The sequence below is a fragment of the Oncorhynchus tshawytscha genome, linkage group LG09 (genome assembly GCF_018296145.1).
Source record: "Oncorhynchus tshawytscha isolate Ot180627B linkage group LG09, Otsh_v2.0, whole genome shotgun sequence".
NCBI classification, from domain to species: domain Eukaryota; kingdom Metazoa; phylum Chordata; class Actinopteri; order Salmoniformes; family Salmonidae; genus Oncorhynchus; species Oncorhynchus tshawytscha.
The window spans coordinates 25,582,545-25,600,999 of NC_056437.1; the positions used below are offsets into that span (position 1 = coordinate 25,582,545).

Below are 18,455 nucleotides of genomic sequence, written 5' to 3' on the forward strand. Positions count from 1 at the left end.
AGCTGAAATGTTTCTGATATTTATATTCTGCAGTGTTCCATGGCCTACTATGCTATAATCCTTGTGGGTGGATTTTTGGACCAATTATAATTGGTTTGGTACTGCATTCTCTGGCTACACTAGAGAGAGAAGATAGCACTCTGTTGGCCTTTGTGGAATACATCGATTAAGTACAAATGGCAAGACTTTTCAATATCAGTCCAATCCTGTAGAAAATACTGTTTAGCAAATGCAGTTTTAGATTACAATTGCTTATCATCAGACCACAAACTTAATCTGTCACCCTGTCTAGTTGTAGTTTACCTCCACTTTTAAGAAAGTGAACCTGTAAGATTATAGATTGTTTTACACTGAAATAGGATATGGACCAAAAAAACAAAACTAGAGGGTGACTTGTTCTTAGGTGCGTAAGCATTTCATTTCAGTCTGAGCATTTTTTAAATCTGGGTTTGTGTGATGGATTAATTATTCTGTTGTCCTGTGTGTTGGTCAGGGGGCACCTGAGACTTGGTATAATTATATTGTCTTCCATGTTATCTTAGCTCCCTCCAAAGGATTTTGTGTTACATGAATGTACAGTATAGAGCCAATGTTGATTAAAACATTAACCATTGACAGTGCACCTCTTTGGACTTGTTATTTGAATGACTCACCATCACCCAATCAAAAGACAGAATTTATCTTTGTGAAAGTCTCATACTGTATTCCTCTATTTTTCTATTTGAAAAAGCATATGCTAGAAACCTATCATCAAATTACATTACAACTCATGTTATCAAATGCAGGTTAAAGAAAGAAGAAATGCTAATGCTTTTTTATGACTTGTACAATGTATTTCTATCTGTAAGAGAAATGTTGGTATAGATCTTGAGAAATGATGTAATCTAGTATACATGTAGTATGATCTTACTACTCAACACAATCCAAAAATAGCTATAAAAAAATTCACTTTCAGGATAACTTCTTAAAGCAAAAATGTTCTTGTACTGCATTTTTTTGCTACTTGAATAATACAGTTGTTGTACTCTGTGTTCATGGTCTTTATTGTGTGCCAGAGTTTAACTCCACATATAGCATGTCCTACTAATTGCTCTATTTAATGTGTTTGTATGTGCCATGTATGTATGTATGTGTATGTGTGTGTGCTCCCATGTGCCTACATTTAAAGAGTTCCCAGGAAGTGACATAAACCCACTGACTGAGCACTGCCACTGATGTCATTTCACATCGCTTCATTTTAGAACATGTTTACTTACTCCTATCTTAGATATGGTATGTCAGACATGACAAAACAGAAATTAAAGTGGTGTGTTCTTTCACGCCTGGTACAAAGTATAGGGAATTGATCCAAAATATGCCTAAGGAATGTTAACGGTTGCAAGTTTCTCTTGTCCTATGCCTTTCATGACTTGACTAGGACTATATGTGATAGTAATCAATGCTGCTCAGTGAAATGATTCAATATCAATGCCTGAACTTTTTTGATCAAGAGAAAAGTTTGGACCGGGTCCTAACTGCAAACCTACTTTGTCCACTAGATGGTGTTCTTCACAAATGTATTCCACTTTATTGCGTCTGCATCCCATGCTTAGTTTTTTTCCTCTCATTGCCTCTCTTTCAGATAGTATGACACATCAGTGTTTTCTCTTGTTTGTTGTCCTGATCATCTCTACCATAGTATCTTGATTATCTTTGCTTGCCTCCTCTGTTTTGTAGTTCAGTCCTTTATTCCTCCCTTGCTGTCAGTCTTTCTCTGTTTCTGCATGGCATCCCTCTGTAGTCATTGCCACCCCTATCCTGAAGGGGGCCCCAGCCTGTATGTGTTGTAGTGGCAGGAAGGGATGGTTGTGGCTGCATGACATGCGCGTTGGGAGGAATAAACCTGGCATGCCTTTAACCTGCTAATTGCATGGCGACTGTAGATAGGTTAAAGCTCCCAGTCTGGCTGACTACCCTGCTCCTCAGATCATGCCTGGGTCTGGTCTCCCTGTCCAAGGATTGGGATGTTTAATGCCCCATTTTACATAGACTGTTGTGTCTGAACTAGACATGTGAACATCACACTCAAGACTTGACAATCTAACTAACAATGTATAGTGTACTCGTTTGAATATCATCAATGCAATATAAAGGCCCTGTAAGGACAATGCAGACAGTGGTGGTACATTATGAATGCAGTTGTTTCAGTGCAGCAGTCCTTCCAGGCAGGCTGTTTTTAGCAGATTGACGTTTATTGTCATTATTTTTGTCCTGGAGGCAGAACTGAGTGATTTCCACTAGATGGGCCAGCTGTTAAGTCAAAGTTGTCTATATTGTAAAAAAAAAAATGAAAACAAAAATGTACTTTTGGTCTTAATTTAAGATTAGGGTTAGCAGTGTGGTTTGGGTTAAAATCAAATGTTAAGACTTTGTGGCTGTGCTAGATATTCATGACAATAAATGCCAACCTCTTGTGTTTTTAGGGAACAGCACTCCCACTGTCTAATGTGACCCTCCCTGGTCTCATCCTCCCTCCTCAGACCTGCAGGGTTGGCTCAGGAGATTCCCTGGCATGAAAGGACACGCAATCAGATTGTCCACAATCCAATTTGATCTGATGCACCGCTTCCTGGGAGACTTGCCCCTAAGGTCTACACTAAAATGCAGCAGCCTGGCCGGCCAATGAGGCTGCAGTACAAACAGTTTAAGAGGCCGCTGGGCCGGGTGGCATGGCAAAGGATGTGTGTGTCTATCCTCAGCTTAGCAAGCCATGTCAACAAGCTGACAAGTGCCTTCTTCTCTTCCCCACTCGATTGCTCTCAGACTAAATTGTTGTAAGCGTTCCTGTAAATTAGGCCTTGCTGAATTTGGGGGAATTCTAATTTCATGAAATTGATTTGCTTGCCTTGATGCTCTCTGTGCCTTACACTTGGCAAGACTGTAACAAGCTCAGTCCAATACACAAGAAAGAAGGGGAGTACGTTTCTGGAAATGGGACTTAGTCTTTGAGTGTGTAGGTGACGTAAAAGGCGGCAGAGTCACCTGAGTCAAAGCCAGGACACACGTTGATGTCACTCAGTGTGTCTCTAGACTTCAGCATTGCTATGTGGCACTGAGCAAGAGGAGGGCAGTCACATACCTCAAAGGTGAGAGTGGGACCTTAGAGGGGGTTACCTTGTTATCTGCATTTTAAGATATTACTTTAAAAAGATGAGGATCAGAATGTCTGCCTACTAATTAGTTAGTTGTATGGCAAAATATAATATTTTGTGCGATCTCTCGATGTACTGAGTGTGGAGTGAAGCATGCTCCTGCAGGTGCTTTGCAGGACAGGGCTCACTCAGAAGGGCTTGCACCAGACTAGAAGCTCAAACTTATCTGATCCTTAGCCTTGTATCCCCCTCCATCTGTCATTATATCTCTCTGCTCCTCGTGGTCTGAGTGCTGATAAGACCATCTCTCTTCCGGCCCTGTGGACAGGTAGCCTAGAGAGGATGTTAACATTACGGAGTAAACCCTGCACCCTGAGATGGGATGCAGGCAGCACGTGAGGAAAGCAAGGCCTTGCTCATAGTGCTGCGTCAGAGCCAGGAGAGGAGAGGAGGGAGGACTCCAGGGACACATCACATGTACTTACAGATCCAGAGTGAACAACGATCCACACTGATTCTCTCCACAATGCGGTTTGTTCTAATTCTGCAGTTTATAGCATGTCAAGTTCACAGGTTGTGGAGTATTGTGATATTGTTCGAATATGACTAGGTCGGGGAATTGCAGTGGATCTCGGCATCATCTCTTCTTATTCTCTGGAGCAACATATTTCAACATAAGTTGATCGTATGTGTGTGTGTGTGAGAGAGAGCGAGAGAGAGAGAAGGGGTAGAGAGAGTGCGGTGCCCAGCCATAGTGAAGGACTTCGTTTCCCAAACTGCAACGCGTCCCATGATGTTTCCAACAGCTGACAGACGGTGAAAGCCTGGGCGAGAGCTGTCAGGGAGGGAGAGATCGGAGTCTCTCCGCGGAACGGGCAGAATACACAACCCGAGCACTGTTGGACTTTGGATTGCTTCGCATCAGGATATTGATATCGAGCCATTTTATTGCTCTGTCCGAATTTTGACATTTGTTAAGTTCAATAATATTGCGTCGTTGGTGCATGTGCATTTGAACATTTACAGTTTGCATCTACCCCCTAAACCGGTGCCCAATGCCGAGGAATGGATAGTGTGTCTGAGAAAGGTGGAAAGATGGTCGAGAGTGATGAGCAGTCGGAGAGGGAAAGTGGCGGTGGCGCAGCGATGGCAGCTCTACACCAATGCGAACTCATCCAGAACATGATTGAAATCTCCATATCCAGTTTACAGGGGCTCCGGACGAAATGCGCCGCGTCCAACGACCTCACACAGCAAGAGATACGTACTTTAGAGGTAATTAACTTCTGAAAACCGAGAAATATTGCGGTCCAAACTGCGGAGTCATGTCCAGCTCAGTTCTGGGCTGCAGCTCTTTGGTGTCTGTATGCGAGGCGCCCCATCAGTTTCCTTCTATTTTGCACAATACACTGCAGCTGTATTGCGCGATGCTATGCATGATTATTTAAAGAATAGTCCTATGTTTACACATAGTGTATACACTGACTTCCCACATAGGCTAGGCTATTTATATGCTATAAATAGACTTGTCACTGACGTTTATCTGGTTATTATTGTGACCTCTTTCTGTAGGTGAAATATTTGACTGGAACCCCGGATATTTTGCAGCAATATAACGTTAGTTAATGGTGCATTTGAAATCAAACGGGCCAAATTCCTAACATCAATCTCACGATGTCATTGTCGTCCTCTTTTTATTTTCATTATATTATTGGTCACTATTCCGCATTTCTGCATCAGACAAGCCAAGTTTGGGTACATGACAAAATGCAGAATTAAATGGCAGAGCAATTCTCGGCAATGGTAAACACCCCTCATGCCAATAATCCTGATCAATTCCCCGACCATAACTCTGAGCCAATTAAGACTAAGGTGTCGATATTGACAGTGTTCACTGCCTAATGCGTTCCCTGCACCTGTCTGTGGATCCACATTTATTTCAGTCGTGTCGGGGATGACTTGGTTAGCATGTGTAAACAATTCTGATGAACCAACCAGGGATTAAATTGTGCATAGGGTGATGGCCTACGTATAGGCTCCGGTCTTTAGGCCTATTATATGGTAGTGTGCACTAGTTTACTGTAGTATGCACTTGGAAAATATTATCGTATGAATAATAGAATAGGGAAAATGTAGTATACAGCAATATCATGCTTGTGGGTTTAGATACAGTGCCTTGCGAAAGTATTCGGCCCCCTTGAACTTTGCGACCTTTTGCCACATTTCAGGCTTCAAACATAAAGATATAAAACTGTATTTTTTTGTGAAGAATCAACAACAAGTGGGACACAATCATGAAGTGGAATGACATTTATTGGATATTTCAAACTTTTTTAACAAATCAAAGACTGAAAAATTGGGCGTGCAAAATTATTCAGCCCCTTTACTTTCAGTGCAGCAAACTCTCTCCAGAAGTTCAGAGAGGATCTCTGAATGATCCAATGTTGACCTAAATGGCTAATGATGATAAATACAATCCACCTGTGTGTAATCAAGTCTCCGTATAAATGCACCTGCACTGTGATAGTCTCAGAGGTCCGTTAAAAGCGCAGAGAGCATCATGAAGAACAAGGAACACACCAGGCATGTCCGAGATACTGTTGTGAAGAAGTTTAAAGCCGGATTTGGATACAAAAAGATTTCCCAAGCTTTAAACATCCCAAGGAGCACTGTGCAAGCGATAATATTGAAATGGAAGGAGTATCAGACCACTGCAAATCTACCAAGACCTGGCCGTCCCTCTAAACTTTCAGCTCATACAAGGAGAAGACTGATCAGAGATGCAGCCAAGAGGCCCATGATCACTCTGGATGAACTGCAGAGATCTACAGCTGAGGTGGGAGACTCTGTCTATAGGACAACAATCAGTCGTATATTGAACAAATCTGGCCTTTATGGAAGAGTGGCAAGAAGAAAGCCATTTCTTAAAGATATCCATAAAAAGTGTTGTTTAAAGTTTGCCACAAGCCACCTGGGAGACACACCAAACATGTGGAAGAAGGTGCTCTGGTCAGATGAAACCAAAATTGAACTTTTTGGCAATAATGCAAAACGTTATGTTTGGCGTAAAAGCAACACAGCTCATCACCCTGAACACACCATCCCCAATGTCAAACATGGTGGTGGCAGCATCATGGTTTGGGCCTGCTTTTCTTCAGCAGGGACAGGGGAGATGGTTAAAATTGATGTGAAGATGGATGGAGCCAAATACAGGACCATTCTGGAAGAAAACCTGATGGAGTCTGCAAAAGACCTGAGACTGGGACGGAGATTTGTCTTCCAACAAGACAATGATCCAAAACATAAAGCAAAATCTACAATGGAATGGTTCAAAAATAAACATATCCAGGTGTTAGAATGGCCAAGTCAAAGTCCAGACCTGAATCCAATCGAGAATCTGTGGAAAGAACTGAAAACTGCTGTTCACAAATGCTCTCCATCCAACCTCACTGAGCTCGAGCTGTTTTGCAAGGAGGAATGGGAAAAAATGTCAGTCTCTCGATGTGCAAAACTGATAGAGACATACCCCAAGCGACTTACAGCTGTAATCGCAGCAAAAGGTGGCGCTACAAAGTATTAACTTAAGGGGGCTGAATAATTTTGCACGCCCAATTTTTCAGTTTTTGATTTGTTAAAAAAGTTTGAAATATCCAATAAACGTCGTTCCACTTCATGATTGTGTCCCACTTGTAGTTGATTCTTCACAAAAAAATACAGTTTTATATCTTTATGTTTGAAGCCTGAAATGTGTCAAAAGGTCGCAAAGTTCAAGGGGGCCGAATACTTTCGCAAGGCACTGTAGGTGAGAATACTGTCATGACATTGGTCCGGCATGCATTCAGTCACCAACACACACACATATATACTGTATAAATCTAGCCATACCCAGCATGCAAATCAAATAAAATACTGATATCAGTGACATATGCATAATCTAAACATCTGAATACGATATTCAGGTTGGTGTTTGAATTTGAGGGAAGCACATGCTACTACTCTTCCAATCCAGATTGAGATCACTTAATTGGTCAATTGCACAATAGGTCCAAATCAAATTTGACTTCCACTTTTAACCCAACCCCTCCGAAAGACACGCATACACTCAGTGGCCAGTTTATTAGGTACACCACCTATTAACAAAAAAAATTCGCTCCTACAGACAGTGAATCACGTGGCCCTGGCTTTTTATAAAAGCAGGCAGACAGGCATCGAGGCATTCAGCTACCGTTCAATTGAACGTTAGAATGGGCAAAACAAGTGACCTAAGCGACTGAGCGTGGTATGGTCGTCAGTGCCAGGCGTGGCAGTTCCAATATCTTAGAAACAGCCGGCCTCCTGGGCTTTTCATGCACGACAGTGTCTAGGGTTCACAGAGAATGGGGGACAAACAAACAAACATCCAGTCAGCGGCAGTCCTGTGGACCAAAACAGCTTGTTGATGAGAGTTCGAAGGTGAATGGCATGAATCGTGCAACTAACAGGCGGCCCACAAACAGGCAAATACCGGCGCAGTAAAACAGTGGTGTGCACGACGATATCTTGGAACGCACAACTCGTCGATCCTTGTCACGGATGGGCTATTGCAGCAGACGACCACACATTTTACCACTCCTGTCAGCTAAAAACAAGAAGAAGCTCCAGTGGGCACGTAATCACAAACACTGGACAATTGAGGAGTGGAAAACATGGCCTGGTCCAACGAATCCCGGTTCCTGTGGCATCATGCCTGAGTCCATGGCCCCATCCTACCTGTTGTCAACGGTACAAACTAGTGGTGGTGGTGTAATGGTATGGGGAATGTTTTCCTTACACATGTTAGGTCCCTTTACCAATTGGGCAATATTTCAATGCGATAGTCCCACTAAGCCCAAACCAGATGGGATATCATTTGTTTTTTAACAGGACAATGACTCAACACACCTTGAGGTTTTGTAAGGACTATTTGACCAAGAAGGAGGGTGATGGAGTGCTGCATCAAATGACCTGGCTTCCACAATCATCTGACCTCAACCCAATTGAGATGGTTTGGGATGAGTTGTACCGCAGAGTGAAGGAAAAGCAGCCAACAAGTGCTCAGCATATATGGGAACTCTTTCAAGACTGTTGGAAAAGCAATGCAGGTGAAGCTGGTTAAGAGAATTCCAAGAGTGTGCAAAGCTGTCATCAAGGCAAAGGGTGGCTACTTAGAAGAATCTAAAATCTGTTTTGATTTGTTTATCACTTTTTTGGTTACTACATGATTCCATATGTGTTATTTCATAGTTTTGATGTCTTCACTATTATTCTACAATGTAGAAAATAGTAAAAATAAAGAGAAACCCTGGAATGGTTCTGGACATATACAGGTTTTTGGAGAATTGCGGGGGCTGTCACACTTGGCGCCTGGGGAGCTGTTGTCATGGGAGGTTGTGTGCCTTGCTCATGGGCACAACGGCATCTAGGATTTGATACCAGCAAATCTCTGGTTGCCAGCTCACTTCCTGGAAGATTTTTCCTTTCTGGCTCGCATCTCTAACTGCTAAGCTACCTGCCGCCCCAGATGTTTTTGAATAGTGCATTTACTTTTCGTACTTCTTCAACATCTGAGTTGTTAAAAGGCTGGGTCTGTTTGAGTGGTTATTGGACTGAATAACTAGTTCTCATTAACCTGTTTCAGGACAAAGAAAGACCTCCAGTAAGTGTTATAAATAGAAAGCAATGAGTGGGTAATATATGCTTTCTACAGTAGGCTTATCACTGCACCACTCAAACTGCCACTTTCATTTCTTCCTTCACTCTGGGCCAGGCTTCCTGTTCATTCAGGATGTCCGTCTCCCCAGTATATTGGGCCACACTGGTAAGGGCTCATTATTGCTGAAGAAAAAGGACTTTAAAACCGGAAATGGTCATTCAGAAGCCACGTTCCTCCAGGCTGTACATGCCCTGATCCCATCTTCGCACACACCCTGAACCAATCAAATGTGGGGGTGCTGGAAGAATCTGGGTAGTATTACAGCACCAAACCTACGTGCTAGTTTTAGTCACAGTATTTCACAGGTACAAAAGCCATAACCATCTGGTTGAATCACACCAATCTGTTTGTATGAGAAGATTGTAGTGACAATTGGAACAGAGAGAGGGGCTGTTAACCACAAGTCCCCCGGATCTGTCTTGGACTTGACCATGAAATCCTAACTGGAAGAAATCTGACAAGCCTGTCTCAGCTTGACACTCCCAAAACGGATCATCAAGTGTTCCCATGAGTACCGTGTACGACAGCAGAGTGGAAAATATAAATTGTCAATCCAGCTAAATGGCCTAACGGCTCAGTTAATTTGTGTGATGAATGAGAGAAGTGAATAGCAACGGGTGAAAGTGGCTGTCACACTTGTGGTGCTAAACAGGGGTGTCTCTCCCAGAGACCCGCACTTGTGGTGCTAAACAGGGGTGTCTCTCCCAGAGACCCGCACTTGTGGTGCTAAACAGGGGTGTCTCTCCCAGAGACCCACACTTGTGGTGCTAAACAGGGGTGTCTCTCCCAGAGACCCACACTTGTGGTGCTAAACAGGGGTGTCTCTCCCAGAGACCCACACTTGTGGTGCTAAACAGGGGTGTCTCTCCCAGAGACCCGCACTTGTGGTGCTAAACAGGGGTGTCTCTCCCAGAGACTCGCACTTGTAGTGCTAAACAGGGGTGTCTCTCCCAGAGACCCGCACTTGTGGTGCTAAACAGGGGTGTCTCTCCCAGAGACCCGCACTTGTGGTGCTAAACAGGGGTGTCTCTCCCAGAGACCCGCACTTGTGGTGCTAAACAGGGGTGTCTCTCCCAGAGACCCGCACTTGTGGTGCTAAACAGGGGTGTCTCTCCCAGAGACCCGCACTTGTGGTGCTAAACAGGGGTGTCTCTCCCAGAGACCCGCACTTGTGGTGCTAAACAGGGGTGTCTCTCCCAGAGACCCGCACTTGTGGTGCTAAACAGGGGCGTCTCTCCCAGAGACCCGCACTTGTGGTGCTAAACAGGGGCGTCTCTCCCAGAGACCCGCACTTGTGGTGCTAAACAGGGGCGTCTCTCCCAGAGACCCGCACTTGTGGTGCTAAACAGGGGCGTCTCTCCCAGAGACCCGCACTTGAGCGCAATCAAGAGGCTTGAACTCACATTAGATTCTTACTGAAAGAGGTTTATTATGGCACTCCAACCATGGCTGTTTTTTTTGCAGTGTGCCTTGCCGGTGAAAAGATAATGGTGCTTTGCTCTCCAAGTGGAGTACCGCAAGGTGGTGCTTCAGTTTTCACACACTAATCCCTGTCTGAAGCATGATATCCTCTCACACACCTGACCCATTTGTCTCTGTCTCCATGTTGGCCTATCCTTTGCCATGTCTCCCTGTCATTGTCTCTCTGTGGCTCTGAAGCAGTTTGTCTGACTGTTACACTTAAGCAGTAAATGACAGGAGAGAATTTCCGCTCCCAATAATCTTCTACCAAACAGCCTCAAGTGACAAAGTATTCACACGTTTCTACATTTTGCTGTGTTACAAGGTGGGATTAAAATGGAATTGTCTTTTTTTTGGTCAACAATCTACACAAAATACTCATGTCAAAGTGGCAGAAGAATTCAGACATTTGAAGAAAATGTATGAAAAATAAAATACTAATATATCTTGATTACATAAGTATTCACACCCCTGAGTCAATACATGTTAGAATCACCTTGGGCAGCAATTACAGCTGTGAGTCTTTCTGGGTAAGTCTCTAAGATCTTTGCACACCTGAATTGTACAATATTTGCACATAATCCTTTTTTAAAATGTTCAAGGTCTGTCAAGTTAGTTGTTGATCATTGCTAGACAGCCATTTTCAGTCTTGCCATAGATTTTCAAGACGATTTAAGTCAAATCTGTAACTAGGCCACTCAAGAACATTCAATGTTGTCTTGGTAAGCAACTTCAGTGTATATTTGGCCTTGTGTTTTAGCTTGTTGTCCTGCTGAAAGGTGAATTTGTCTCCCAGTATCTGTTGGAAAGCAGACTGAACCAGGTTTTCCTCTAGGACTTTGCCTGTGCTTGGCTCTATTCCTTGCCGATGACAAGCATACCCATAACATGATGCTTGAAAATACTAAGAGTGGTACTCAGCGATGTGTTGCATTTGCCCCAAACATAACACTTTGTATTCAGGACAGTTCATTTTATAAACAGGCTCCTTTCTATTCACTCTGTCATTTAGGTTAGTATTGTGGAGTAACTACAATGTTGTTCATCCATCCTCAGTTTTTGACTATCACAGCCATTAAGCTCTGTTTTAAAGTAGCCATTGGCCTCGTGATGAAATCCCTGAGCTGTTTTCTTCCTCTCCGACAACTGAGTTAGGAAGGACACCTGTATCTTTGTAATGACTGGGTGTATTGATACACCATCCAAAGTGTAATTAATAACTTCACCATGCTCAAAGGGATATACAATGTCTGCTTTTTTATTTTTACCCATAGGTGCTCTTCTTTGCGAGAATTTGGAAAACCGAGGCATTGGTTGAATCTGTGTTTGAAATTCACTGCTCGACTGAGGGACCTTACAGATTATCATATGTGTGGGGTACAGAGATGAGGTAGTTATTCAAAATCATGTTAAACACTATTATTGCACTATTATTGAGTCCATGCAACTTATTATGTGACTTATTAAGCAAACATTTTTCTCCTGAACTTATTTAGCCTTGCCATAACAAAGGGGTTAAATGCTTATTATTTCAGCTTTTCATTTTTAATTAATTAGCTCAATTTTCTAAAAACATAATTCCACTTTGACATTATGACATTATTATGTGTAGGCCAGTGACACCAAATCTCAATTTAATCAATTTTATATTCAGGCTGTACAACAGAACTGTGAAAAAAGTCAGGGGGTGTGAATAAATTCTGAAGACAGGTATGCACATGAAACGTTACTCTTAAAGAGCTAGAACAGAGTTGATAGCTTACCGGCTGTAGCTTATTAATGTCTCTAGATATCAATTTTCATCAATGACTCTTTTGGATGAATGCATCTCCATGTTATGTGCAGATAATCCATCCCTGAGCCTACCTACCGATCAGCAGCGAGACATGCATCATTATCTGTTTTGTCTTCTCATGATGCTGGAAAGAGTTTTGCTCTGCGGCTTGTGGTGTAAGCTATTGTGGCTGTTTCTATATTTAGGCAGCATTCTTCCTACGCATTTTCAGTGTTGGTTGTTAAGTAAGAAAAATCAAATGGCGTGCTGGGAGGGGAGAGCAGGGAGGAAAGGGGGGAGATCAAAGCAAATCAGCTGGGCTGCTTCGTTTGACCTGGCAACCGCTGTGTCTGTCAGAGGCCTAGGAGACGACTGGGGAGAATACAAATCAGCTGGGCTGCTTCGTTTGGCCTGGCAACCGCTGTGTCTGTCAGAGGCCTAGGAGACGACCGGGGAGAATACAAATCAGCTGTGCTGCTTCGTTTGACCTGGCAACCGCTGTGTCTGTCAGAGGCCTAGGAGACGACCGGGGAGAATACAAATCAGCTGTGCTGCTTCGTTTGACCTGGCAACCGCTGTGTCTGTCAGAGGCCTAGGAGACGACCGGGGAGAATACAAATCAGCTGGGATGCTTCGTTTGACCTGGCAACCACTGTGTCTGTCAGAGGCCTAGGAGACAACCGGGGAGAATACAAATCAGCTGTGCTGCTTCGTTTGACCTGGCATGACCTGGCAACCGCTGTGTCTGTCAGAGGCCTAGGAGACGACCGGGGAGAATACAAATCAGCTGTGCTGCTTCGTTTGACCTGGCAACCGCTGTATCTGTCAGAGGCCTAGGAGACGACCGGGGAGAATATGGCTTTCACCACAGACACACAAGCAAATGATTGCAGCAATAACCACCCTATTTCTGTTTCCTATTTTACTATTGGTAAAGCAAACTGTGTAATCCAGCAGTCAGCTTGCATGGTGTGGAAATCGTGGTGGTTTTAGCCCAGCAGGCAGCCTTTGAGCTATTCTTAAACATATTGAGGATGCAGCGTTGCTCTTTGTCTGCTAATTCTGAGGTCTGCAGTATTTGTGTAATAGGAAAGGAGGATTTGCATGAAATGGCTCCTCAATGTATGGAGGGCTCGAGTGGTGCAGCGGTCTAAGGCACTGCATCTCAGTGCTAGAGGCGTCACTACAGACCCTGGTTCGATCCCAGGCTGTATCACAACCGGCCATGATTGGGAGTCCCATAGGGCGCTGCAATTAGCCCAGCGTTGTACGGGTTAGGGGAGGGTTTGGCATGGGTTTGGCCTGGGTTTGGCATGGGTTTGGCATGGTTTTGGCATGGGTTTGGCATGGGTTTGGCCTGGTTTTGGCATGGGTTTGGCATGGGTTTGGCCATCATTGTAAAATAAGACTTTGTTCTTAACTGACTTGCCTAGTTAAATAAAGGGTGAATACATTTTTTAAAGTAGGCTGCAAGGGGTTTCTTTGCCCTATTCAAACAAGCTTCCTTCCTTTCTTTTATCCTTCCTTCCTTGAAGTGGAAACCTGATATGACATTATTAGATTTGGTGAGAGCCATTCATTATTTCCAGATCGCATGTATTATATTTGGAGAGCAGTTGCTCCTATACCTGTGTAATAACACTGTAGTTGCGTTGTAATTGCTTACTAACAGCCTTTAGAGATGTTATTATTACTCACATGCACTAAGGAACAGTCCCTATTCCTCGTTCTTGTGAGAAAGCTTTTATATATGTTTCTCAATTCAATTCAGTTTAATCTCAATTCCAAAATTCTGTGCAGCACAAAAGATAATTAGGAGGCCCGATTTAGAGAATGATACAACACCAACTCAAACTCTGACTCTAAGTTCTATGGGAATTGCCTGGTTAGATAATAATGCATGTTTGGTTTCAAGTGTAACTCAGGAGAAGACAGTCATTAGCCCGCCCCCGTGCTGTTCTAACTCACTCATGTCAATGTGTAGCCCATAACACTGCACAATGATCTTCTAATTGATGTGATGAGGCTACAATTGATTCAGGGGCTTGATGCAAATGCAATCCCTAGGTTGTGCTATTGTGTTGTATTTCCTGAGACGCCTACATGTAAGCCTATGCCAGGAGATAACATGCAAAAACCTTTCCGGCACTCTAGTATCAGGCATTTGAGAAATGGCTCCCAGAATAGAGCTGTGTGCCACTGACTGGTGTAGGTTATCATACTGCAGTTCTAGATACCTGCACTTACAGTACATCACTTTTAATGATATTGTGTCTTTCTCTATACTGTACACACTCTTAACTGCACAGACCTTTTAAGAACTGTTAAGAAGTGTGTGTACATGACGTTTGCAATGCACGTGTGTGTGTGTGTGTGTGTGTGTGTGTGTGTGTGTGTGTAGTCCATGCGTTGGCCAGGGTTGTGTTGTAGGGGAGCTGGGGTGGTGGCTGGAGCAGGCCAGGGACTGACCTACAACATAAGGACAGAGGATTAGTGGCAGCAGCCAGTCCCCCAGCCCCTTCCCCTCCCTGTGGGGTCAGTCAGCCCCAGTGATGACAGAGGAGGGGTCAGCGCAGCGGGCCACTGTCTCTGATAGTCACCCAGGGCGATGGGCGCTCAGCCCTGTCACATAGCCCTCGTGTCACGTGACCCTCCCTCCCTGCACCACCCGTAACTGTGCCTCTGTCCATCGTGTCACCATGGTGGTGGACGTGGGTGATTTGTGGCACCTTAATTTTATTACCTGGGGGCTGCTTAATATGCGGCAACACGTTACAGCTGTTAACATTTAAGGCCCAATACAAAGGCCTTAATGTTCCATGATCATTATCTCCCAGATCACAGTGCTGCGTCTACCCTGAGCCCAGTGCACACGGTAACACTGACTGGGCGCCCACATTTTATTAACACTACCATGGACAGCATGGGGCCAGCAGATAAGGACAGATGAGGCTATAAGTGTAAAGACAATCCACAACAAAGCTTTCACATGGTCCTGTGTGCTTGATGGTGATACTATCGTGTCCTGATGTGTTCTTGTGCCTCCTTCAGTTATAAAGACAATCCACAACAAAGCTTTCACATGGTCCTGTGTGCTTGATGGTGATACTATCGTGTCCTGATGTGTTCTTGTGCCTCCTTCAGTTATAAAGACAATCCACAACAAAGCTTTCACATGGTCCTGTGTGCTTGATGGTGATACTATCGTGTCCTGATGTGTTCTTGTGCCTCCTTCAGTTATAAAGACAATCCACAACAAAGCTTTCACATGGTCCTGTGTGCTTGATGGTGATACTATCGTGTGCTGATGTGTTCTTGTGCCTCCTTCAGTTATAAAGACAATCCACAACAAAGCTTTCACATGGTCCTGTGTGCTTGATGGTGATACTATCGTGTCCTGATGTGTTCTTGTGCCTCCTTCAGTTATAAAGACAATCCACAACAAAGCTTTCACATGGTCCTGTGTGCTTGATGGTGATACTATCGTGTCCTGATGTGTTCTTGTGCCTCCTTCAGTTATAAAGACAATCCACAACAAAGCTTTCACATGGTCCTGTGTGCTTGATGGTGATACTATCGTGTGCTGATGTGTTCTTGTGCCTCCTTCAGTTATAAAGACAGATACAGCAAAAAAAATGTTGGAAGAGACACAATTAAACACGTACACATTTATTTTGCATCTTTAAAATGTGTGGCTTCTGGGGGGGAAGATTCTGAACACTGACCACAGACGGTAGATGCCTTAACTGCTGTACAGTTCTGAGGGAACCAAAGGATAATGATACGTAATACAGGTGACAATAGAAACGGCTAAGAGTCGTGGAAGTCTTCTTTTACCACCGATGACTCCAAATGTTTTAGCTCTGAGAAATCTGTTACCTTTTCAATAGTCTAAGTTCTGTTTCCCGGGGGGGTAAATAAATATTGCACAATTCTCCTGCAGAGAGGCATTGATGTCATTGGCAAAGACATCGTTGTAAGGCTGTCATCCAACGTTTATTCGAGTACAAGACGGTTTAGCTGAATTTGGAGGAAACGAGTGGAACAGTAGGACTTTGTCCCCTGTGGTCAGACCGGTGTTCTGGTGTCTTTCTGGCTGCTCTCTGGTGATTTGGTTCATATTGGCTGTCACTCATCTCCTCAAGGCACTAAAGCATTTCCATGGTGTTGTTTATCTCCATTTTCAGACTAACAGGTGGGATCTGGGGCTAGTCAGACCACCTCATCCCCCACCAGAGTCCATGAGTTCCATCCTCCTTGACTGATCACAAGACTGACTGGAGAATATGTCTCTAAATCTAACTGGTACATTTTGAATCCCAATAAGTTACTGAGTAATACAACCCTATTTGAACATATATCTGAAGAATGGTGCAACGCTACTCCAGCTTTTTGTCTTTCTATAGGAATTGAGCTGTCATTCAAATGTTACCTAAAAATCTAATCGTATGAAACTGCAGTTGTCTCTAGTCTGAGGTGTAATTTTAATGGATATTGCACGTCGATGTGTACTGTCTGACCCTCTGTGTTTCATGTCTATGGGAAAATCCCACTCTACAAAATGCTGCTGACGACTCTGGAGTGAGGTTGCTAGGTAACATGACGTCACTCTTGCACCAGTGTATTGTTCACTGTGCTGCCTGCGTGATCCCCATCTACCTGTGCGTCGGTGAATGTGTGGTGCTCGTGACAGGTGTCTCTGGTGCCCAACTACACAACGTCATGTTCCACAATGAGCCTGCTGTCTCTGCAACTCACAGTTGAACGAATAGAAGGGAAACCGTTAATAAAATATATGACTCGGGTATTCGAACCGGCGACTTTTTGGTTACTGGCCCAACACTTTAACTGCTAGGCTACCTGCCGCCCTACTCACTCCTGTACTACTGTTGTACCTCATGTTTCATGACCGTTCAAGCTATACTGAGAGAAGTGCTGACAGAAGTCTACTTAATAATGCAGTCTCATTCCTGCTCTGTGGAAAAGTAATATTGAGCTTAAAAACGAAAGGAAGACCCACAGATACAATAAAGAGAGCTAGTTGTCGGGAAGAAGAAGCTTACTGGCTCTCTTGTCAACCCACAGCATGAGCTCTTCTAATTGGCTAACCTCGAAGGTCAAATGCTTGCACCTAGAACAATGGTCACAGTCCAGATACATTGGTTCAGCATACAAAGTTGAATGGGCACAGTAACATATATGAATAGAATAGGGTTCCCTTTAACCAGTCCTGTCAGACAGTCTATATTTGAAGTGATTCAGTAAAATACTATTACCTCCAGTGGTCATGGTACTATTGAGGCTTCAATGAGTCTAGTCACAAAGAATATCCTGCTTCCCATTCATATATGGCCTTCTGTCTCTTTTCCCTTTGCGTTCCCTGAGTTCGTTGCTTCTAAAGATCATATCAAGTTCTCTTCAAGTCAACTCCCCTTACCACTGTAACGGCTGTTGGTGGAAGAAGGTGAGGACCAAAGCGCAGCGTGGTACGTGTTCATGATTGTATTTATTTAAACTCAGAACACACAATAACAAAGAGAATGAAACAAAACCGAAACAGTTCTGTAAGGTGACGAAAAACACTAAACGGAAAATAATCACCCACAAAACACAGGTGGGAAAAGGCTACCTAAGTATGATTCTCAATCAGAGACAACGAACGGCACCTGCCTCTGATTGAGAACCATACCAGGCCAAACACAAAACCACAAAATAGAAAAAAGAAATTAGACTACCCACCCCAACTCACGCCCTGACCAACCAAAAACAAAGACATAACAAAAGAACTAATGTCAGAACGTGACAACCACACCTTTTCAGTTCATTGAAATACCAAATAGGCCGGGTTTCTTTCTCCCAGTCACACGACCAGGGCAAGAATGGAAATTGAGCTTATTGAGGAGGGCAATCTTTGCACTCAGTACAATTTAGAGCTTGGCAATTGGCAGCCGATGAGCTGGAGTGGTCTATGGAGAGCCCCTTGACCCGGGGTGAGGTGTTAATATGTGCCCCGTCCTCACCAACACCTGATCTGACCCCTCCTTATGTCCTCATCCAGATGCCCTCTCTCCTTTTCTCTCTTCCTCTATGCTCTCTCTCTCCCTCTATGCTCTCTCTCTCTCTTCCTCTATGCTCCCTCTCTCCCGCTATGCTCTCTCTCTCTCTCTTCGTCTATGCTCTCTCTGTCTCTCTCCCGCTATACTCTCTCTTCCTCTATGCTCTCTCTCTCTCTTCCTCTATGCTCTCTCTCTTCCTCTATGCTCTCTCTCTCCCTCTATGCTCTCTCTCTTCCTCTATGCTCTCTCTCTCCCTCTATGCTCTCTCTCTTCCTCTATGCTCTCTCTCTTCCTCTATGCTC

At 43.9% G+C, this 18,455-nt stretch overlaps 1 protein-coding gene across 5 annotated transcripts in view; it reads left to right on the forward strand.

Annotated features, from left to right (window-relative positions):
* The first annotated feature begins 3,620 nt into the window (after positions 1-3,620).
* Positions 3,621-18,455, forward strand: part of LOC112257629 (kinase suppressor of Ras 1) — a 45,072-nt gene continuing 30,237 nt past the window's right edge. For 4 of the 5 annotated variants that reach the window (XM_024431346.2, XM_024431348.2, XM_024431349.2 and 1 more), the window contains exon 1: positions 3,621-4,406. In XM_024431346.2, coding sequence (XP_024287114.1) covers positions 4,197-4,406 — 210 coding nt within the window. In that variant the 5' untranslated portion in view covers positions 3,621-4,196. The remainder of the gene's footprint in view (positions 4,407-18,455) is intronic. The other variant, XM_024431347.2, reaches the window with a different exon arrangement.